This window comes from Lissotriton vulgaris, chromosome 3_1 (assembly GCF_964263255.1).
Source record: "Lissotriton vulgaris chromosome 3_1, aLisVul1.2, whole genome shotgun sequence".
Classification (NCBI taxonomy): Eukaryota; Metazoa; Chordata; class Amphibia; order Caudata; family Salamandridae; genus Lissotriton; species Lissotriton vulgaris.
In genome coordinates this window covers 2,010,043,519-2,010,068,039 of record NC_141689.1, presented here as the reverse complement: position 1 = coordinate 2,010,068,039, position 24,521 = coordinate 2,010,043,519, and the positions used below count along the sequence as shown (strand labels likewise).

General features: G+C 48.9%; 1 protein-coding gene across 2 annotated transcripts in view; it reads right to left on the bottom strand.

Annotated features, from left to right (window-relative positions):
- TRAPPC11 (trafficking protein particle complex subunit 11) overlaps positions 1-24,521 on the bottom strand; it is a 461,933-nt gene that overhangs the window by 423,033 nt on the left and 14,379 nt on the right. For both annotated transcript variants that reach the window (XM_086962470.1, XM_086962471.1), the window contains exons 2-4: positions 23,442-23,666; positions 21,741-21,910; positions 19,640-19,710 (exon numbers count right to left, since the gene is read on the bottom strand). In XM_086962470.1, coding sequence (XP_086818596.1) covers positions 19,640-19,710; positions 21,741-21,910; positions 23,442-23,645 — 445 coding nt within the window. In that variant the 5' untranslated portion in view covers positions 23,646-23,666. The remainder of the gene's footprint in view (positions 1-19,639; positions 19,711-21,740; positions 21,911-23,441; positions 23,667-24,521) is intronic.

The window sequence follows — 24,521 nt, the reverse complement described above, 5'->3', positions numbered from 1 at the left end:
CTAATGTGGGCAACTAGTTAACACTATCAGTCCCATTCCCATCCTCTTCATCAGAGCTAGCATCATCGTCTTCTGGTAATGGGTCACATAGGTCTCCTCTATACTTATTCCAGAAGGACCAGACTCCGTTCCATTTACGCAGGCATGCTCTATTAACATATACCTCCCGTTCCGTAAACATTAACATAACCATATTTGTGCTCCATTGTGCCAGCGTGGGCAGTTCGGGGGCTCCCCGTTTTTGCGCTATGTCCCGTTTCGCCACCATGATGGCCAAGGTGCCCCATGTCAGCCCGTACCTTGATAGATCATTTGGATCCCAAATATTTAGGAGGCATTTACGTGGTTCAGGTGTCAGTGATACCTTTAGTGTTTGAGACATTGTACGCATCACTTGGCGTCAATATGCTGCTTTTAGGGGGATTTCCCGAGGGTATGGAATAATGTACCCTCCTCCCCACACCCCCGAAGGCAATAGGGGTGCGGAGTTCTATTTAGTTTGTGTAGTGCGGTTCTTGTATAATAGACGCGGTGTAGGATTTTCAACTGAACTAGCCTAAGCTTGGCCGAAATACCCACTTCCCTTGGGGACGCCAGCGCCTCATTCCACTCCGTCTCGTCCATGTCGCCCATTTCCTCCACCCATTTGTCCCGTAGTTTTAATGTGGGGTGCGTTTGGTTGTTCAGCAGTTTTTTGTAAGTATGGTAAGTGGCGCTGCGCTGCATATAGTCCGTGAGCAATCTATCCTCCAGCGGGGAGGACTCCGGGACTTCAACGTCTGGTGGTATTACTTGCAGTAATGCGTGCCGAATCTGCATGTACCTATAAGTTTTGTTTGGGCCCAAATTATATTGTTGCTGAAGAAGGGAGAACGGGACAACCGTACCCTTGTCCCACAGGTCTCCCACCGTAGATATACCAATGTTGTCCCATTGTGTAAAACCTTTACTGCGTCTCAGCTGTCCCAATGCCTTAGTGTCCCAAAGCGGGATGAGCTTTGTAATGATCCCCTTCCAACCCAGCTTCGCCTGTGCCGCATGCCACAGCATGGCTGTGTGTTTCGTGGGGCCTATTAAGTGTCTTGCCTGACCTCTGTCGTAGAGCACTGAAAGCATAGTGTCCGTTCCTAGCTCAGTCCTATCAGCTCTGTATGCTGGGTCGTCTCGGGGGGCATGAACCCATTGTTTGATGATTTTGAGTTGGGCGGCCCAGTAGTATAATTGTAGATTCGGTAAGGCAATCTCCCCCTCGTACCAGCTGCGGTGCAGTTTGACATGGGCAATACGAGCCGGCTTGTTACTCCATAGTAGGTTGGACACTAGGGTTGCCACTTTCCGGAAGTATCTCGGCGCGAGGGTAGGGTGAATTTTCTAGGGCACAGAGGAACCTTGGGAGAGCCATCATTTTATAGAGCACCGCTCTACCGAGGAGCGTCAAGGGCAGTGAGGCCCAATCCTTAACGTCATTCCGAAGCCGGGCCATGGGTGGAGTCAAATTTAAGAAATCTGTTTGATTATCAGTTATGTGGACCCCGAGTTACTTGAATGATGACGTGGTCTGCTGCAGTGGACATTGCGCGCCGAGCCAGGGCGCAGGCCCCCGCAGAACGTAGATGACAGATTTGGACCAGTTGAGAGTATATCCCGACCAGTACCCGAAGTCATCACACAATGCCAGTAGGGCTGGTCCACCCCTGTCCGGCTCCATCAAATATACCAGCATGTCGTCGGCATATAAGGACACACGATCTTCCCAACCCTCTTTCCAGCCGATGCCCTTCACAGTGGTGTTGTTCTGATTAGTGTCGCCAGTGGTTCTAGTACTAGGGCAATCAATAGGGGAGAGAGGGGACAGCCCTGTCTAGTTCCTCTTGCCAGTTGGATCGTATGTGAAATGTGACCGTTGGCTGTTACGTGTGCAATCGGGTTAGCGAATAGCAGACGCACCCAGGCTATGTACTTGGGGCCAAAACCCATACGCGTCAGGACTGCGATAAGGTGCCCCCATTCCACCATGTCAAACACCATCTTGGCGTCTAAGTAAAGGATCACCACTGGTTCCGTTAACGATGGTGCTCGTGCCACCACCCCGTGCACTCGCCTGAGATTAAGAGCCGTGCTTCTGTTTGGCATGAAGCCAGACTGGTCAGGGTGCACCAGCGATGGGAGATGGGTCATTGTTAGACGGACCGGGAGGGTCGGCCGAGATTACGGGGAGAGGTCTCCAGGGAGAGCCGTCTCCAACGACTGTACAGATAAGTAACTTCCCCCCCCCCACAGACGGACACCACACAAGATTGAAGGTTAACGAGACTTTATAGGCAATTCTTAGGTTACGTTGATATGATACAAGGAGGTCTGGACTCAGGGGTCCCCTCGGTTCTGATCTCTGGTTGAGGAAAAAGGGGTAGCGGGACAGTCTTAGTTGCCAATGAGTTAAATAGCTCTCAATCCTCGAGCTCGGCGTGTTTGCTGATCGGGCCGTGGAGGAGCCAAGCCGGTCCCGAGATGGACGAAGGAGGATCGACGGGCCGTGGAGAAGCCAAGCAGGTCCCGGGATGGATGACGGATGGTCGACGGGCCGTGGAGAAGCCAAGCAGGTCCCGATGCAGATGACGGTTACAACGGTCCGCGGCCTCGCCAGCAGATCCGGACGACGATGAAGGATGAAGGTTACGACGGCTGTGGCAGCGCCAACAGGCAGGACGATGGTGCACAGGACAGAGCTACGGCAGCGCCAGTAGTCCGTCCAGGATGAGTTCCTCTTTACGTCTCTCGACTCCAAGATACAACTGCCTTCCTGCTCTGGAGCTGCCCCAGTTATAGGGCTGGCGTGCTTTGATGTCCGGACCCTCGCACTTGGAGGTCGGGAGGTCCGGGATGAGGGAGTCCAGACACCCAGCAGGGGGGTGGAGCCAGCGCCCGGGGAGGCGATGGGCGAGCGGCACTGGCCGGGGGAGAGCCATCGACACCTCTTTCTCCCATTGACCTGCCAAGTAGCTCGCTCACCTCCTGGGTGGAGGGTGGTGCCGGAATGTCTGAGGCCGGGCTAGGCCCAGGGTTGAGGTCGATCGGGGGCCAGGCGGCCTCGTGACGAAGTGTCCAAGATGGCGGCCCAGGCTGAGCGCATGGGTCGGCAGTGGATCGGGCTCATGAGGTGATCATGTTCGAGGGCAGGTGTCCCTGAGGGGACGTAGGACGTACAATGGTGGTGTGTGGTGCTTGCATGACTGGGCTCGGGCCTGGTCGAGCCGGGGGAGAGCGGCCCGTCATGTGGCCTGTCCAACAGTCATCAATCTCGTGGCCAACAATTTCGCAAAGATTTTGGCTTCCACATTGAGGAGAGAGATTGGGCGATACGATGTGCAAGCTGTCTGTGGCTTTCCAGGTTTCGGGATTGCTACTATGGTAGCTGTCCGCTGATCTAATGGGAGTTCTGCTTTCTCCCAGCTCTCCATGTACATATCCAGGAGGGGTGAGCCGAGTGTCTCCGACATAAGTTTGTACCACTCAATTGGGATCCCGTTCGGTCCTACTGCTTTCCCTGACTGTATCGCGTGGATTGCTAGTTGTATTTCCTCGACAGAGAGGTCCGCTTCCAAGTCCTGGGCCTCTTCTTGTGTAAGCGATTGGATCTCTATGTGGTGTAGGGCGGTCAAGGCTTCACTCTCTGTAATTACCCGCTCTGGGGTGTAGACGTCTTCAAAGTGGTCCGCCAGTGTGTTTACAATCTCCTCGGGGTGTGTCTGTAGATGACCTGCACTAGTATGTAATTGCTGGATGCCCCTAGTGCACCCTCCTTTCTTGTCCACCCAGGCCAACATTTTCCCGGCTTTGTCACCCACCTCGTATATTTTCCGGGCTGTCGCCGAGATATTGTTAAGGACCTGCAGTCTCAGATGTTCCCTATATCTCTTTTGGCATAGCTGCAGTGTGTGATCCGTGTCTACTGTGGGATCCGCCGCATGGGACATGTTGGCTGCATGCATGGATTGTTCCAAGTCCGCAAGTTCCTTCCTCTGTGTTTTTTTGTGCCCCGCGATAGAGGCCATCGCCTGACCGCGGAGGACAGTCTTATACGCCTCCCATAGGGTGGAGGGGGAGGGCACTGAGTCCTTATTTTAAGCAAAGTATAGCATTGTCGCTTTTTTCAGAGCTTTCCTGATGCCAGGGATTTTCAAATAGTTGGGGTATATGGGGTATATTCTCTTACGTGTCTTTTCCTGAACGGACAGTGTCAACATGATCGGAGAGTGATCTGATATGCCCCTTGGCTGTATTTCAATGGTTTCGACATCCTGCACACCGTCCCCCAACCCCAAGAAATAATCGATACGCAATAAGCTGTTGTGTACGGTCGAGTGATAAGTGTATTGCCTCGCAGTCGGGTGTCTGTCGAGCCAGATATCTATTAATCCCATGGCTTCCAGGAAGCCATGGAAACTGGTGGGACTGGATAGTCGTGCCCTGACTGGGAACTTATCTAGTGTTGGATCAATCAGTGCGTTAAAGTCGCCCCCTATGAATGTGTCTCCCGTCGGAAGGTTGAGCAGAAATTCTCCCAAAGCCGGTTAAGCCACTGTATGAAGCGCCGGCGGGATATAGACTGAAACTATATTCAGAGGTCGGTCCTCCCATTGTCCGTGTATCGCAGCAAAATGGCCCTGATCATCAATTTTGTGGTGCAGGAAAATGAAAGGGGAGTTTTTCTTTAAAAGGATACCTGTTCCCCTGGAGCCAGAAGTAAGTTCAGAGTGTGCCATCATTATGTACCCTCTGCGATCTAGTGCCTTACATGCGCTGCCAGTGAGGTGTGTCTCTTGTAGCAGTACCAAATGCGGGCCTTGGCGCTTGATCGCCTGTATCGCGAGTCTTCTCTTAATTTCATCTCCCAGGCCCCGTACGTTCCAGGTCATTACCTTCAGGGGTGGGACTGTGATCTGCTGCATTACTCCGCTACCTGCGGCATCTTGTGAGTGTTGTGACATATTGAAGCGTTGCAAACTGAAGCCTTCATGTGTCCCTCAACAATACTGTGAAGCTAGTGCCTCCGTGAGTGGCGTGTATGTGTCTCTCGTCGTGCCGTGTTTTTGCGTGTAGAACTTGAACCATAACCAAAGAAGTCCCCCTCCCCGCCCCCCTCCCCGCCTCCCTGCTACACGGACATAGAACCGCCCGCCTCCCCAACTCAGCAGAGTGCACATTCCCAACCCAGCCCATTGTACTTGCTTGTGGGGGTAAAGAGTTCTGTGGTGCCAGCGGCCCCATCTGCCCTCATCTGCTTCTTCCCAACAGGAGTCCAAGGGCAGCACGTCCGTCTTGTTATACTGTTGGTGTCCGAGCTAGTACTGACGGGATCTCAGGACTCAGGCTGTTGTTCATCATCACCCAGGCCCGTTTCAGAGATGTTATCTTGGTTATGTCCAGTTGATGCCTGCAAACTCGTTAGGATCTCAGGCCGTTGATTTCGGTGACCTCTTCCCGATCGTCTAGGTGCCTCCACATGTCGCCAGCCGTCTAGCCAGTCCCTTGCCGCCTCAGGGGCGTCAAAGAACCATGTTTTATGATTGTCCACTACCCGCAGTTTCGCCGGGAATAGCATTGAATAGGGCAGTTCCTTTTCTCGCAGGGCCTTTTTGACGTCCGTGAAAGTTTTAAGACGTCGCGCCACTTCGGCCGTATAATCTGGAAAGAACGCAATTGTGGAGTTGTGTATTTTAATAGGCGGCGTGGTCCGTGCTGTCTGGAGTATGGCGTCTCTGTCCCGGAAGTTGAAGAGTCTCGCCAGCATATGCCGTGGTGGAGCCCCCGGGTTCGGTGCTCCGCCCGGTACCTTATGTGCCCTTTCTATGGAGAAAAAGTGGGAAAGGCCTTTGGGCTGTAGCTTGGACTTGATTAGGTCTTCAAGATAGAGATCCATTGCACGCTTGCCTTCCGATTCTGGTATTCCTAGGATTTGTATGTTGTTCCGTCTAGACCGTCCTTCCTGGTCATCCAGCTTTTCTTGGAGCTTTTTGGTGACTGCGTCCATACGTTCCATAGCCAACTGCAGTTCGGAGGTATCTTCTACCAGCGACTTGGTGACTACCTCCACCAGGGACACTCGTTCCGTCATCTTATGCAAGTCCGCTCTCAGCAGGCCGACGTCTGTCGAGATGGATCCCACCGTAGTCTGGACATTAGATAAAGTTTTCATTAGGTCTTCTAACGTCACCTTCTTGGCGCCGTCACCCTCTGGGCCTTTTCCCGTGGATGTACGTCCCTCTGAATGCTGCGTGGTGGCCTTGTCGTAGGCGTACTTGTCTAGGCGTGACTGCGCCGTGTTATTCTTAGAGCCCCTGCCCGACATGGCCGTGTCCTTCACTGCGTCGTTGAGCGTGTCTATTTTGATGCAGTAGAGATTGTCTGTCAAGGATCTCAGGGCTCGAGTCACCACCAGTGCCGTCGCAACGCGTTATTTGAGGCCTTCCAAGGCGCGGGGGACAAGGTGAAGGTCTCTGTGAGCTCACAGACTAGATCACTGTGACAGAGCAGCCAAGCCGGTCTTTTGGGGGCATGCGTCTCCGGGTCACTACCATGGCCACCTCGTAGGCTTTATGCATGTAGCAGCGTAACCGCTCTGTGGCCCACAGGCGCAGCCGCCCTCTTGCAGTCTTGTACTTATGCCCCGAGTGTTGTAAAATGCCTCCGGCGCATACGCCTCAGTTCAAGGTCTTTCACTTGGCCCCCAGGGAGGCGGTGTCTCAGCCAGTTGTTCCCCTTCGCCACCAAGGCAAAAAGCGGTGTAAAGTACCTGGTTTTAGCCACAGAGAGGTCGTTAAGCTGCCTGTGCGTGGCCCCGCCCCTCTCCGGGTCCTCCACGTGTGTTTATCGCCTCGCGGCGTTCCGCTATCTTCACTCGTACTATGGGGCGGGGGGAGGGGGGGCAGACACAACCGCGGGCCGCACTGCAGGGAAGGTAACCATCCCTTCACCGCCTTACCCCAAGCCTAGAAGTTGCGTGCCACTCCTCCCGCAGTCGGGGCTATTCCACGGGTGCCGCCGAAAGTCACAATGCCTGTGAGGGAGTGCGGGTGGATCTGCACTCAAGGGGCACAGGGTCGATTGAGTCCCAGACTCCGTTCTGCTGCTGTGTGCATTTTTTTCCGCAACTTGCTCCTCCGATCGGTGACTTCCGGTGAGCGTCCCCGGTCAGCCGCTACTTTCGCCCGTGCAGTCGGATAGGCAAGTCCGGTGCAGCCAATGTGCTTAAGGGCCCTCCTCTGTCACCTCGAACTGCGCTCAGCTGTGGACGTCGGATCTGTACCGGAGTTGTTGCGGACGGTGTCGCTCGGTTTCTCCTGCCGGAGTCAGTCTTCAGAGGCGTAAGTACATCGGATTAATGAGCGGATTCGGTGAACGGAGCCGCTTTGGTCACAGAGCTGCTCTGCTACGCAGCCATCTCCGTCGGCTGCTAGCCACACCCGCCTTAACTTAAAATTTTAAAAAGCAATGTGCACAGCTGTGCGGAGGGAGATCAAGTGCATCCTTTCACTTGTAGTAACGTACATTTAGAGACATGAGGCAGGCAACCTCATCCAGACTACCACGATATAAATGTCAGAGCGACAAGTAACAGTTGATTTATAGTTCAGTGTTTCACACAAGGAGTGCACAAGAAAAATACAGAAGTCCCTAATCAATATGCAAACTAGTTTGGATTATGGGTATTGTAAAATATTGTGATTTAAGTTAGAGTCAGGGATACATATAATCATACACTCTTCATTGACAAAAATCGTTACTATGACTTTAGATAAAATCAGTGCCAGATGGAAAACTATTGACAAACAACATGGGACATATACAAATGTATTCCATAAGCAAATATAGATACAGTTAAAAACATTTCATATTAAAATACAGTTTACAATCATATAAATACCAAATACAAGAAAACACAAAGTCAACGCTGCATTTTGGTGAGTCGGTAATCATTCACCTTCTTCGGGACATTTTCTAAAAATAAGAAAATCGCCAAGTTTCAATTTCACTACACTTTTGCAGAAATAAAGTGCTAAAATGAAGTCCGGGGTTTGTAAAAAGAGGGCATTTTCTTCCGTAATCATTCTGTGCCTCTGCCTGTCTGTAGAATTCCCGGCTGGGTTAGGACGACAGCTGGGCTCTTGTGCATACACTCTAGACAGTCACACAAAGGGAGCTCAGGTGTGCCTTGAATATTCTGATGGGTCATCACCAGGCTGATGGGTCTTCCTAAGCTAAAGTAGTGGGTGGAGTGGTCACTGCCACCTAAATAGAGGTGTGCTTGTCCTCACACAAAGCTGTCTCCACCCACCTGTGGTGTGTCAGGTGCCAGATTAGGGAAAGGCAGGGTCTTGTGCACTAGTTACCAACAAGGAGTATGTAGTTCCAAAAGAACTAGAGTGAGAATACAGACAGGTCGGTGCTTAAAGCCTGGGGAACCAGATGGGGGCATCTGAACGCTCAGGAGCAAGAGCCCTCCCATAGAGGTGTCATGCATCATCAACTGGCCGGCACAGCAATACCTGAAAAAGCACCCACAAAGGGGCTCTTTGCGGGAGATCTTTTGTGTGTTTGCCAGATGTGAGGCTAGGTTATGTGTATGGAAGGGCTCTTTGGTGTAGATTGGTGAGAGTGAGTTCAAATAGGCTAAGGAGTACTCTACCTACTATTTGTACTCTGTGGGTCCCCTTGTCTAGGTTAAAATTAGAAGTGATGGATGTAACCAGAAGTCATGGTCTGTATCAGCTCATGAGGAAATGCATAAGTTGGTCGACAGGTTTCTTGCCATGGTAGTCAAAACAATCAAGGGACATTGATCAGGACCTAAAACTCGTAACCTACACAGATTGGAAATACTATCTTACTCAATGTAGATTTATCAAATCACTACCATCAATTTGGGGCAACCAGTTTTATACTTTTAGTGATAATAAAACACTAACCAATTAGGGAAGTCAAGGGCCCACTCGGGTGGGTGCAGAGACCAAGCTAAACCTTGGTTGACTGTGGACATCATGTGTCCTGACATCAAGAGAGGATGCACACCTACCCAGTCTCTGCCACCTTCGTGAAATTGTTTTTTAAATTGTGTGTTTGAAAATGCCACTTTTAGAAAGTGGGCATTTTCTTCCTTAAACATTCTGTGCCTCTGCCTGTCTGCAGAATCCACGTCTGGGTTAGGACGACAGTTGGGCTCTTGTGAATGCACTCTAGTCAGTCACACAAAGGGAGCGGTGGTGTGCCTTGCATATTCTGATGGGCTATAACCAGGCTGATGGGCCTTCCTGACCTAGAGTGGTGGGAGGAGCTGTCGCTGACAACTGAATAGGGCTGTCCTCAAACAAAGCTCTATCTAACTCCCTATGGTGCGTCTGGAGCCAGGTTAGGGAAAGGCAGGGTATTGTGCATACAAAGACTTTCCTCTAAAAATTGCCTACTTCAAAGGCAGAAAGGGGTATACATATCGACCTCTGACACCCTCAAATCCGAATACTTCTGGACTAAGGGATATTCTGCCAGGAAGAAGAGCTGGGTGTTGTAGGCAGCATGGTCACTCTGCCTCCTGCTTTGTTGTGCTAGCCTGCTGCGTCTGTCCTGGGAATGAAAGGACTGGACTTTGCTTTCTGCATCCTGCTGCCAATGTTCTCCAAGGGCATTTGTATGCTTACCTCCAGTGAAGAAGTCTCAGGGCCATCAAAGACTTCAACGAGCAGTGCCTGGGTTTCTCGGTTAAGAGTCTTGACTTGCCAACTGGTGCCAAATCTAGTCCATGGCCCTTGTAAATAGAATCTAGTGAACTGAAGGAGAAAATCCACGCATCGACTTCCAGTGCCTCTTTTTATCGATGCATTGTTACAAACGGCGACACATCGCCACTGCCAGCACCAGAGCGTGGTTCTTGATGAGTGCATCGACCACGGCTGTCACTGCAGGCCCCAGCTTTCTGACAGAGCACGTTAGAAGAAACTCTGCAGCGTGTGTTTTGAGCACCGCATCACTGAATTCCGCACCGCACTGCTCCAACTCTGATGCAGCACCTGCTTGATCGCAATAGAATCAACACAGCATATCTGGATTTTCAACATATCATTCCTGGGTGCTGCTTTCTTTATCAACATTTCCCAGCAGTAAAGAACAGAGGCCGCAGGTCCGTAGACTGATGCATCACCTCCCCTGCATAGCAGTTAGGAAACTATGCATTACCTCCCCTGGTAGTAAAGAACCAACGCATCACCTCCCCTGGAAGTAAGAAACCGACACATCGCTTTGCTTTACCGGCACCTCACCTCCCCTGCGTCCGTTTCGTCTTTTAATTTTGACGCGTACAAGGTACCTTGTGCTTAAAGTGGCCCATTCTTAGATTTCTATGGACTGACCTCGTTTAGCCTTTGAAAAGTGATAGCTTTACTTACGTATGGTAGCTTTTTGTCCTTTTAGTCTTGTTTGAATAAGATAAATATTGGCTATATTTTTCTAACATGGCGTGGACTTATTTTATAGTGTTTTCAACACGTTACTGTTTATGTATGTACAAATGCTTTACCCATTGACTCTGAGATAAGTCTGACTGCTAATGCCAAACTACCAAGGGGGCGTGCAAGGGTTATCTTAGCTGAATGACTCCCTTACCCGGACTAGAGTGAGGGTCCCTACTTGGACAGAGTGCCAACCACTGCCAACTAGAGACCCCATTTCAAACAGTATGTAAGAAACCTACAAAGCACCAACCTAGCAACAGAGCACTCTCCAAACAGTGGATGGTGGAGAGGGACAATAAGTATGAGTGGAATAACAGGTTGGCGAATTAATCTACAGAGAATGGAGCGAAGGAGTGGCTTCTTGACGTTTAAGAGGCAAGGAGAGCAGGATTAGGAGAGCAAGGACTTTGGGGGTAATCCGGCAAGCAGGTGGTTAGGTGAGGTGTTGCTTGAACAGATGGGTTTTCTAATGCTTGTGGAATTGGAGAAGAGGCAGTCTCTGGAGGACCTAGACTGATAGCGTAGATCCTTGTTGCATAGGAAATTGTTGGTCACCTGATAATCCCTCCCTCTCCCCACTGCACGTGTGTGAGGGGGGACACCCTCAAATTTTTCCAATTTTCTATCATATAATTGCTTTTTTTTTTTAAACACATTTTATTGTCAGACTGCACATACGATGCAGCGCCGTTGTAATCCAGGGGCATCTGCGGGTTCAAAACGTTACAGTATCCAAAAGGCAATCAACATTTTGGTTGCAATCGCCAACAGGCTAATGTATAATTGAGCAATACGTAACAATCCTATCCCTACCCCCTCCCCACCTTCCCAAGCCCCACAACTCCCTCCCCCCCCCCCCAACTCCCTCCCCCCAGAGTCACACAACATCCACCAAGTTCTACCCACACAATACCGTAGGAACACAGGAAAAGTAAAATAGCCGATTGAGCACACCCACCTCCCAGGCCTCTCCTCTCCTCTCCTCTCCTCTCTCCAGAACCACCAGCCCCTATCATCCCACCCCAGGAAGATCCTCCGGCTCCACAGGGGGTTCAAGCCATAGGCCCCTATAGTCTGCCCAGCGCTTCCAGATTTTATAATGTTTCCGCAGACACCCCTGGCCACAAAGATCGGCTGCTCCAACTCCATACAAAAATCCAACGCCTGTGTATCCTTCCACCCTTTATCAATGTCTCTCTTGGCTAATTTGAGGCCGAGCAGCATCAGGTGCCTTTTATACAGATTGCCTCCCACCCCTTCCATTACATGTAGCAGGACAAACGGGAGCGTACGTGGGAGCTCCCACCCTAATACCTCAGCTAAACAGGCCAGTACCCCCCTCCAGAACCGATCCAGGGATCCACAACTCCAAACTGTATGTAAAAAACGTCCCTTCCTCTCTGTTGCAGCGGAGGCACTCTGGTGAGGCGATGAGTCCCGCCCGCCAAGGCCGAACCCTGGTAAAGTATACTCTGAGTAAGTATTTAAATTGGATGAGACGGAGACGCATTGCTATGGCCGCACCCCTGGGGGCCGCCAGAGCCTCCCTCTAGTCCTCCTCATCCAGTTCACCCACATACTGCACTCATTTCTGCCAGAGCCTCTGCAGCATGGGGGAGCAATGCATGACTAGTGACTGGTAAAAGCGGAATATTTTCTTCGTCTCCAAATCTCCCATGAACACTTTAGCTTCTATCGGGCTAAACTCGGGGAGGAACCCCAAATCTTCCAGGCTGGGGGACAGCGCATGCCGGAATTGGAGGTATCTGAAGAATTGGGAACGAGGCATATCAAATTCCACACAGAGATCCTGAAAGGACTTAAGTGCCGTACCCCTCAGTACGTCTCCCAGGGTTGAGATGCCCATGTTGTCCCATCCCGTAAAGCCCTGTAATGTCACAAGTCCAGGGAGTCGCCCAATGTTCCACAGGGGGGTTTCTCCGGTCAGGGTATTTCACCACCCCATCCGGCGCAGAGCCTGCCGCCAGATCTGAATCACCACCTGAGTGGCCGCCGGCAATGAACTCCGTATCGATGCCGTGTATAGGATGGTGTGTAACCTATGGGACCCCATGAGGTAGCGTTCCATGGCATATGCCGGATCCCCCCTGCCACCATATCACCACTCATTCAGAACCAGAAGGTGGGAGGCTTTATAGTAGGAAAGGACGTCCAAAGTCGCCAACCCTCCACAATAAGTGGAGAGGAAGCATGTGCGTAGTGCCACACGCACCGCTCCGCCCTCCCCACATAAACTGCCCAAGGACGGAGTTCGCCAGTCTGAGCCATTCGGAGCCATCCGGGCTGTATGGGATATGGGTGATTTTGCAGCTGATATAACAGACAGGGGAGTGCCATCATTTTAAAAATTGCTGACCTGCCATAGATAATGAGCGGCATACGTGACCAGGTCATGAGATCTGCCCGAACTCGCTCCCACACCGGCACCAGGTTCCACTCCCAGGAGACGGCCGGGACCTCCGACAGGAAAACCCCCAGATACATGAGGCCCCCCACCGCTGCTTGTAGTGCAGATGTCCAATTACCTACTCGTGTCTGCTCCCCAGCACCCATAACGTGGACTTGCGAGGGTTCATGTAGAGTCCCGATGATTGTCCAAAGATCTGCATTATCTGCAAGAGACGCGACCCCGATCTGTTGAGGTCCGTAAGGAAAAAGAGGACATCATCTACATATAATGTAATCCTGTCAGAAGGCCCCTGCGCCCACTCGAACCAGCGCATCTGCGCATCTATGCGCACGCACGCCGCCAACGGCTTCATAGCCTGGGCAAATAGATATGGCGAAAACTGGATGAAATCGCTCCCGCCACTCGAACTGAGGCCGTCAAGTCAGTGTAAAGAAGACGCAGATAGGACAGGAATCGAGGCCCAAGGTTAAGTCGTGGCAGTAAGGCAAATACATAGACCCAGCTCAGTGAGTCGAATGCCCGATCTATATCGGCAAGAAGGAGCGCAGCCTGTTTCCCAGTACGCCGGACTGCCGGACTGCCGTCACCGCCACATGCGCTTGTCGAATATTGTGCCTGGTCGCCCTTTGGGGCATAAAGCCAGCCTGATCCAGGTGGACCAGCGCTGAGATATGAGGAAGAAGCCGATTAGCCAACGCCTTGGCAAAGACCATAGCCTCAACATTCAAGAGTGATATAGGGCGATAGGAGGCATGGTGTTCCTGGGGGTCGGCCCGGCTTGTGAAAGACCACGACCTCCGCATGTCTCCAGTCCAGGGGGAGTCTCCTCCAGAGCTGCCCGATAGTGAGAGGCTAACTGTAGATGGTATTTCCTGAAGAACTCGGGGGGGGGGGGCATTCGGACCAGGGGCTTTCCCAGAGTTAAGCTCACCCAGGGCCGTGCCCAGCTCATCCTCCGTCAGGGGGAGCTCCAGCCGATCCCGCACCTCATCTGGCACCGCTTTAGGGGGCAAGTCTGCTATAAACGTATCCACCATAAATTCCGGTAGGCACTCTGACTGGGCATATAAGGCAGACTAATATGCAGCGGAGCTCTCCTCCAACCCCCCGGGACTGTAATTGGGGCACCAGAATCGTCGAGTATCCCCGGTAAAAGCTGCGCATGGAAGGCCCCCTGACAGAGCCGATGTAACATTCTGCCAGACTTGTCCCCCCACTGACATACTCTACTGCGCGTTGCGAGCCAGATCTGGCGTGCCTCATCCAGTAGGAGGGCCGCGTAGGACTGTTGCGCCAGGAGTAGCTGCCCCACACCCTGACCCTCACCCGCCATGCGTCCCTGGCGCTCCAGCTCCTCAATCTCCACCTCGGCGCGTATTGGATCCGCCGGACGATTCCTTCGGACCGCCGCACACAAAGCAATATCTACCCCCGTAGCGTGGATTTCAGTGCTTCCCATAGCCTCCCGGCACTAAATACGGAACCCACATTCCTGACCAAGTAATCAGCTATTGCTTCACTCATGTGTCTCCTGTAGTCTTCCTGTTGCAAGTGCCACACTGAGAGGCGCCAGCGAAATGTCTGTCTCCCCCTGCCTATCCGGAGATCAACAGAGATAGAGAGTGATCCGAAGGTCCGCGCGGGAGGATCACCGCCGACTCCACCCTTCCCGCCATTTCCATAGGGACAAAAATATAATCCAACCTAGAGAAGTATTTGTGAACTGCAGAGAGAAATGTGTACTCCCGTCTATCCCCATGTAAGCGCCGCCATGTGTCCACCCAGTCCAACCCCACCACCATGTCCCGTAGCCTTGTAGAGTGACCGACCCCCGGGCCTCCCCCTGGCCTGTACCTGTCCTAAGTAATGTCCAGAACATCATTCCAGTCACCTCCCACTGCCGAATGCGACCTGGGCAGAAATCCCTGATGTGCTAACAGTTTCTCAACTAGCGCCCAATGCAAGGGGGGTGGAGCGTAGATGCAGCCCAACACCAGGGGGTCCTCCCGGACCATACCCCTAATGAACAGATAACGCCCCTGTGTGTCGTCCCACTTCTTGGAGTGAATGTAGGGAATTCTACAATGCACTAGGATGGCCACCCCCCTGGAACTAATCGCAAAGCCTGTGTGAAAAACTTGTTGAAAGCCATAACGTTGCAAGCACAGGGCCTTAGTACCCTTTTCGCTTGGCGTAACACCGCTCCCCTCTTAACTTTATCTAAAATCCCACCTACATTCAAGCTGAGAATATGGAGGTTACCATGGGACCCTGAGATATTATCCATGTGGTTTGCCATCAGGAAACGGCCTAGGTCACCGCACAAGCCCTGGGCCGTGCGGGCGTGGACAGAACAAGTGTAGGGAACCTCATGCTATTGTGCGACTCCTGCCCAACATAAACAAGACTCCCCCCACCCCATACCTCAAAACTGTTGAAATAACTGTTGCTGCAAGGTTGACCCCCGACCCCCAACGCGAGGCCCAAGGTCTCCTATGGCAATGGATCCCCTCCTACAGACCATAACTCCCAGGCCCACCCCCCACTAGTACCAGACTGAGGGAGAATCAGCCCATAATGCAACTCTCTCCATCCAAGCACAGCAGACATGAATGTGAGCCCCCTAGGAGGAACCACCAGACATCATTCAAATAGCAGAAAACAAATGTCAAGGGTACCCCCGGGCCGAGGCCCCGCCGGATGCAGAGTGCCGCCGGGATCGGGATTGCCAGTTTCCCCCAGAACGCGATCCTCGGAAGGATTTCGATTGAGCCTCACTCATGGAGGAATCAGAGTCCAACCCCGGCGGCGTGTGCACTCGCACCTTGATTGTTCCATCAGCCAACCTGAAGAACTCATCTGGGGTATCGAATAATTTTCATCTGCAATGGCAGGGAGATGATGAGACCGTAATCAGAAAAATTGTTAGCAACCTATGTTGCCCTTCTTCACGAGGGGCAAGATCCGTCTTGTCATATGGAATCCTGAAAGGTGTCATGAACAACTGAAGTATTGGTGATGTTCAGTGGTGAGGGTAGAGCTTTCCAGTTTATGTCTTTAGTAGCAATGATGAAATTATGCTGAATTCGGGTGAGGTGGCTTTCAGGGCTGGTTCACCAGTGGAGAAGTTGCTGAAAGCAGTTCATTTGGGTATGTCTCAGGTCTGGATTGATGCTACGGAGTCGAGTATGTTGCTAGGAAAATGTGTTGCTTGCCCTGCACTTCCTTGTAAAGTTCAATAGTAAACCCGTCATGCAGTTGGCACAATGATGAAGAGATCAGAAATTGCAGAGCCCTGCATATAATTTCCCTATCACAGATGTGATCTCATGAGAAAAACGTTGATGACACCATTGATATCACATAAATAGCCCACTGTTAATTAGAATCACTGTGGGCGTAAAAACTAAAAAAGGAATACACTGGAGCATGTGCACGGCTCAAAATAGGATGCAAGGAAGAAATTAAGTGCGGCAAGTGTAGGTGGTTGATGTATGCATGTATGTAAACCAACTGGATTATCGCAAGCAGGTGAGCATATATACAAACAGCATTTCTTCCCCACCCTTGGGATTTTAAGCGTCCAGCGCCAGCCACGCTGCGTCCGATTCCCAAGCTCCTGTAACCTACTCCAGGACTGAGCTTATTCAGCTACGTCAACACCCCCAGGCAAGTCATGCGTTGGGTACCAACTCCGTTAATTCGGAGGTGCTGTCCTGCGGTCTGCTTAATGTCCGCTCACTTTGTAAACATCATGTTGAAACTGCACTCCTCATTGATTCTTATGGGTTGGATGTGCTCTCTTCTGAGACGTGGACCCGAGCCGACAGGGATGTGTAACTCGGACTGGCCTGTCCTCTGGGTTACAAAATCATGCATTGCCCTAGGCTGGGGAATAGAGGTGGAGGAATAGGACTCATTTTTAGAGACTTCTTGGCCTTTTCCCAATTTGAGGTCAAAGCGGTCCAAGGGTTCGAACTTACGGGCTTCTCGCTCAAAGGACACAAAGGTGTTTTGCAATCCGGACTGCTTTGCTACAGACTGCCGGGTTCTGCATTATCCAAGATACCAGATCTGGTAGATTTAATTTACGATCTTTCTAATTCACAAGCCAGATTACTTATTTTAGGGGGACTTCAATCTGTGGCCTAATGGGCCTCTAGATACAGCCTACAGAGAACTGTGCCAGGCCTGCAGCAACCTTCAGTTGCAACAACTGGTACTCTCTCAGACTCAAACGAAGGGTCATGCCCTGGACTTTGTTTTTGCGGAAACCTACCAGGTGGTGATTAGGGAAATAGCCTTTCAATGTTGGACGGACCATGCATTAGTTCATTTCTCCCTCTATCTTCCCGCTGAATCCTTCAGAAGGAATGGTTCGGACTCCATCAAAGCTAATAGGCAGTGGTCCAAACTTCTGAACAACCCTGACCTTCCTTCTTTTCTCCTCGGAGGTTTTAATTTAATGTCGAGGCGAGCTATTCGAGCTTGTGTCAGCAAATTACCAACTCCCTGGATACGCTGGTTCCTCTACGAAAATCTAGAGCCAGGCGTAGACCTGCCATGCCATGGTGATCAAACAGCCTTCCTCAATTGAAACACCGGTGCAAACAGGCAGAAAGGGTTTGGAGGAAGTCCTACTCTGAGGCTGCCAAAGCTCTATACAAACAAGCACTGCTGGACTATAAAGCCTAGATTAAGTCCGCCAAAGCAAAATACTTTGAGGACACGCTGATGCAGGCAACTAATAAATCGCAGACACTGTTTAAAATAGTTAACGGCCTTTCAAGGCCGGCCTCACAGTCTCTCTGCGACTCCCTAGCAAAAGCATTCGAGGACAAAATTGCTAACATTCTGAGTGGTCTTTCTAACCCAGGCACTCCTTGTCCTCAGCCCTCGGCTGTCCTTGTATCATCTTCTACTTTAGACGAGTCAGAAGAACAGGCAGCTCACCGGTGGCTGGAGAGTTTTACTCTCCCCCCGTTTGATGAGTTCTGTGCATTAGCAAGTGGGGTGTCTTCAGGCTCCCCTCTTGATCCACTTCCCCACAAACTTTGGAAATCTTTCCAGGAGGAACTCTTCCGGCCTTTACATTCTATCTGCCATCAGTCCTTTAGCACTGCCACGGTCCCAGATTGCTGGAAGCTAGCAGTGGTCTCCCCTCTCCTAAAAAAATCCACTCTTGACCCCACCGGTCTGTCAAACTATCGGCCAATCTCGTTGCTTCCTTTTCCAGTCAAGATCATGGAAAAGCTTGTGACCCGGTTTCTATCCAGCTTCTTGGAAAGTAACACCTGTCTGGATGTGGCCCAGTTCGGCTTCCGGCCGGCCCTCGGTACGGAGTCGGCACTGGTGGTTGTGTTGGACGCCCTTCGATCACGGGTCGACAATGGTCGAGCAGCCTTCTTAGTGCTGCTCGACATGTCGGCCGCGTTCGACACGGTCAGCCACTCCATTCTTATCAACAGGCTGGAGGAGGCCGGGGTAGCAGGATTGGCACGAGATTGGCTGATCTCCTATCTTCAGAACAGACACCAGGTGGTGGCTTTACCCCCTTTTCATCAGGCATTAGGAGAGTGGGACAGGGTGTCCCCCAGGGGTCAGCGATCAGCCCCATCCTGTTCAATTTGTACCTCCGTCCCCTGATCAGTCTGATCAAATCCATCGGCATCTCAGTGATCAACTATACCGACAACACCCAGCTCATTTTCTCCCTCGAAGGAGAAAATGCTGTGTCTACAGACCCCTTCCATCGCTGTATGACCGCCACTGCCGACTGGCTGAAAAACAACTCTCTCCAGTTCAATAGCTCAAAGACCGAGGTACTTCTCTGCTCATCGGACGGTGTCCCTCGTCCTTTACCGACTGACCTTTGGCCTTCTTCCTCCTTGGGCAATGTGGTGGCGGCGGGCTCCGCCCGCAACCTCGGAGTCATGTTTGGCTCTAACCTTCAGTTGGACGGCTTCGTCAACAAAACCATCTCCACATGCATGATGTTACTCCGTACGCTGGGGAAATTCCTTCCCCTGCTCCCGACCCAGGCTAGGCCAGAGGTGGTGCGTGGCATTATCCTTAGCAGGATAGATTATTGTAATGCACTGCTTTTAGGGGCTCCTGGCACTCTGATCAATAAGCTGCAGCGCATTCAAAATATGGCTGCGAAGCTGGCTCTCTCTAGGCCGCGCGCAGCTTCCTCCTCTGTCGCGCTTAAAGACCTCCATTGGCTGCCTGTTCAGCAGGGAATCCTCTTTAAATCATCCTGCCTGGTCTTTAAGGCTCTGCATGACCTAGGTCCAGCCATGCTACATAACCTCTTTTCATGGTACCATGCAGCGAGACCTTTGCGCTCCTCTTCAGCATATCTTGTGGTGGTTCCGAGGATCCATAGGCTACGGATGGGGGGCCGGTCCTTTGGACACGCGGTTGCCAAGCTTTGGAACTCCCTTCCTCTGTCCCCGAGGAGCCTGAAGGACTTTCCATCTTTTAAGAAAAGTTTAAAAACCTACCTTTTCTTCAGAACTGCATAATAACGTGACTGTGTAGCTGGTTCAGTAGAGTCAAAAGCGCCAGGATACCCTCGGGGTGACAGTTTTGCGCTATACAAATGTGCAATACATACATACATACATAAAAACAATTCCTAGAGCATGAACTAGCAATGCTTATGTTCTGGTACTCAGTCCTGTTGAACTAATCAGTGTCATACCTGGGGGTAGTGGCGTTTTCTTTTGTATCAACACAACAGCAACCTTTGTATTGCGCCCTTGCAAACTCTGCCTGTAAAATAAATTATAGACTATGGTTACCGTGTGAACCTCATGGAGTTTACTGCTGTTGTGAACTCAACATAGCTTTAATATACTTTGGAAGTTGTAAAAAGCTGGAGTGATGTGGAATGGAGGTAAAAGACAAGCACTGGTAATACCAATAGGTTGTGCTTATAACTCAGTGTTTCTTCAGTCTTTGATGAATTATGGCAATCAAGTAATCATACATGCACTTTGTAACTCATCATTGCACTCATACATTCATAGACCCACTAGCTCAAATTACTGAACCGCATTAAAACAGGCTAACACATTTAATAAGCATATGGAAGATAAATTAATAAAATGTAGAAATGAAGAAAAACATCCCACACCTAAACTTGGTGGGCATATGCATCCAGTACAAAAATAAAATTATACATAATAGTGGGCTGACATCTTTTATACATAGATTATTGTTGCTTTAATGTTCCAACATAGTTACCAGTTCAGAAGCAAAATGTTTGCCACCTTGAAGCAGTAAGAACAATGGTAGACTATGTTCAAAACCATTCCAAGAGGGTTGTGCAATAAACATCACACATGGCGGTCATCTTCAAATGTTAAAATATGTAATGTATCACGGCTTCATAACTTATCATCACAAAGAGATCAGGCCTATGGCACATGTCATAACTTTTCCCAAAGAACAAGAGGAGGTTCACAGCCTTTGTTATTGGTTTGTCGCCATAACCAATTCAGGCCTCCTGTATTCCATGTAGGTTGACACCTCTCTAGCACAATGCTTTAAAATAGTACGTTCTTAAATTAACATTGACTTTAATAAAAGCATATCAAAATCAACTGGTAATGCCTACTAGCTTAGACGCAACTTTGTATAAAAAACATATGAGATTTATTGCAATCTATGAGATTACATGTAACACAATACCTGCCTACAGGATTTAGCACAGTTTAAAAATAATCCACTCTTTAAGGCCTATTAGCTTTAACATATTATTTTCACAATAAATAGGTCAGGCTTAAAGCGTTTGTCGTAAACTTTCATATTTAAATGATTAGACCTATGGGCTCTGACAGAACTTTTACCAAGGAATCAATCAAGCCTATAGCTCCTATTACTGGCTTATCACCAGAACAAACTCAAGCCTACTGTATTCTGCATAAGCTTTCCCACAAGGCAATTATCCGTATACAGCCATAAAATTACAAATATGAAGACAACTACAGTTGGCAAAACGATATACAACCCATCCTAAAAAGGGCGCAACAAGGATTGTAAGAGTGCAAACTTCTACCATAGGGGTTTGTCATTGGGGGGTAACAAACGCGGAAAGCTATGTTTACAACGATGATCTGTCAGATTCTCTTAATAAAACACCTCTCTACAAACTTAAAGACAATGTAATGACCATATACCTCGAAAGCCCAATTGGCTATTACATATGCTTTTCACAATAAGTAAGTCCGCTCTACTGTCTTTGTCATTAATCAGATAAGACTTATAATAGCCTTGATCAATGGCTTGTCATCGTAACAAACTCGATCCTGCTGCGCCAACTATAAGCTTTCCGACAGAGAAAAAAGTGCAAGTGCACTTTCAGTAGAAGCACACAACTTCAGCACAACCAAAATCTGTACTCAAGGAAATCAACATTTTGCCAGAACTAACTATGCACCTCTCAGCAGTGCTGTGAAAGCTCTCTGTTGATCACATAAGGTAGGCGACATCTGTGCTGTGAAGTAGACCTAAAAATACAACCTATGTCTCCATATACTAAGGATAATCTTCTTTTCCCACATAAATCAGTTTAAGTCCAGGAAACAGTTCGAAATTAATGGTCGAGTGCTCCCTGGAGGATAAAATAATGCAGGTAGCTGGAAATCATCCCGGATTTCCGATTTTGCGCATGTAACTAGTTAGAAACATGTTGTGTCAGACGTTGATGCAACATTTTTAAATGAATGTTCAGTCGTTTATGAACAGGGAAGACTACAGGTTCTACTGTCAGCAGTACAATGCAAAGCCGAGCACTGCACCTGACAATCTCCACCCTCGTTGCACATTCCAGCTGCTTCTCCTTCCACTGTTGTTCGTCCCAGTCCAGCTCATAGAAGACCACGACTAACGCAGGCACGAGGTTGAGGTGTTTGTTCATCCAGCCAGTCTTCAGGATGCCCTTGGGAATGTACCATTCGTACGACGTTCTCTGAAAAGACAGCCCGGAAAAAACGGAATAAATGACTAGTTAAACAAATACCGCCAGATCTCACCCCTCCCCCATAATTTTCAATAAAATCATCCATTTTCCGATTGTAACAAATATGACGGAATAGTAACAAAAGAATCGGGCAAATCGCATGTTTCTTGAACATATTATTATTATTACACAGCATGGTTAGTGTAGACTACAATATTTACGTGACACCGGTCTATATATGCCTTCTCATGAACTTCAAAGCAACAACTGCCTCTTGCCTGAAACTACCCAGACACCAATGGTGTTATTCACGTCGATGGCCGGAAAATAGACTTGCAGAAGAAACAATGCTTACTGAAGTGTTGGTATATCAATGCATATTAGGAACCATTATGTCAGGTGTGTAAAAGTGTATTTGAGCATCCCTTAAAAAATGTTTTTTTTAAAAGCTACCAACTTAAAACCAAGTCCATAGATGTACCAGAAAAAAGTACTTTCTCACGACAACCTAAAAGTGGACGATTGTTTGCCATTTAATATGAGGTGGATTTGATCATTGGCACCCACAATTGTGATTTCCATCTAACATAAGGAAATACATGGTTCCCAAAAAAGTTCAACAAATCAAAGACTGAACCAGGATACGTACAATTGTATGCACTGTCAATGTATAAATGCCAATAAAATATGGTTTAAAAAAAAAAGTTCAACAAATAAATGACACCCCTAATAAGAAGGCTTTCATCACGGGGAAGCATTTAGAAGTTCTTAAAAAATACACTGTCTCAGGAATCACAAGAGAGAAACAGTACTTAAAGAATTCTCTAGCTAGCAACTGCACAGGCAGAACTATTCATTCAACCACTGCTATGATCTCTGTATATACCAGGGATAAGGGTTTCAAAATGTTGTTACTGATTAACATGTTTGTCAGTTGCAGCAAGGTATATGCTGGTTTTCTTGGTGCAAACAGTGCTTTCAAAAATGTGGACATCGACAGGTACATCCAACAACAAGAACTGCGTGCGAAGACTACATTTCTGAAACTCTGATTAGGTGCACTAGGTACCGTCCAAAGTTAGCTGTACTTTGTTTAATCATGAACATATATATTTGGGTCTATATGCGCATGTTATTGATCAGCCAGTGTGTGTTTTGAGAGAAGGGTTATTTGGCCACAGATAAGTGTGGAGCTGTGTAAGGGTGTGACAATCTGTCATAGACCAGCCACTCAATATATATATATAAAAAAAATTTAAAAAAAACACAAAAAGAGAGAGAGAGAGAGAGAGAGAGAGAGAGAGAGAGAGAGAGAGAGAGAGAGAGAGAGAGAGAGAGAGAGAGAGAGAGAGAGAGAGAAATTGTCACAAATTCATTGAAGTGACGAACTCACTTAGATGAATGGATATGGTGTGCTCATTCGCATTTGTGTGGCAAGATAGTGCCATGTAGTGGTAGTGTATGGAAGTGATGGAATGACCTATTGAAAGGAGCGATTGAAAAGCTTCTCATCTAGGGAGAGACTGTAAAATAATTTTACCTTCTGTCTGCATTTTGGAAATTCATGGTCACCAGGTAGAACTTTGAAGGAAATTGGCACCCGGTCTGCTCTTCGGTTGGCACAGAAAGCATCCCATATTGCACGATGGATGGCATTGTAAGTTATGTCCAAACCAGTGAGCGTTACAAAGGCCATAGGCCGGCAGCAAAGTTCCACAGGAAAATCCCATTGTGTTGGACTCATCTTCAATATTTTAAAACCAATCTGAAATAATAATGGTAAAGGCACATTTTAAAATAAAGATAATAAATCGATCTCTAAATAATGTGTTTTTATCATCTTTCCACCAACAACTGTTACAAAAGAGCCACACAGATTTGAAACAGACTAATCGACTAACATTCCCTCAGTGTGCAGTCAGATGTAGGGAAGATAGTTTTCCATTGTCTTCTAATCTGAAGAAGACAGGTTAAAATCATTGAAGGATGTTCATTCATGATTTTATCCAGTCAACAAATGTGCTGGGGTAGATCTGGGAAATAAATACACTGATACAGTCTTTCTCTCTAGAAGTTCAGTTTGGCCCATATCCTGCTTGCAAAGAAAACTGTGCTGAAGTGTACAACAAGGAATCAAAATAGTACGCACACAGTTTGGCAACAGGGGCAGGCAAGGAGAATGTAAAGGAGGCAAGGTATGCCAGCTAAATGGAAGGACAGACATCGTGGTAGAAGAAGACTGCTTCCCAACTCTCCTTGTCAGTAGCACTGGGTCTAGCTGTAAAGGTGGTTTCTACTGGATGTGAGAGCAGGGCTATTAAGTAATGCCAAGAAACATTAGAATCTTTTTCAAACACAAAAAGTAATAACAGCTTCAGGTTACTAAGGATACAGTTAGTATTATCATAGACAATTTGCAGCTTGACGCATCATTGACCATCTACAGTTCTCATCTCAGCAGTCACTTTCTTACATTGAACAGCACTCCCTTATCCCCTCCAAGCCATCGCAACTTTAACTTATTTATGGGGCTTTTTTCTATTGAAATGTTTATAGCCTTAGAGCACTTTGGGGTCGCTTACATATTAGGAGAAGTGAGTAGTAGGTGATGGTGATGTAA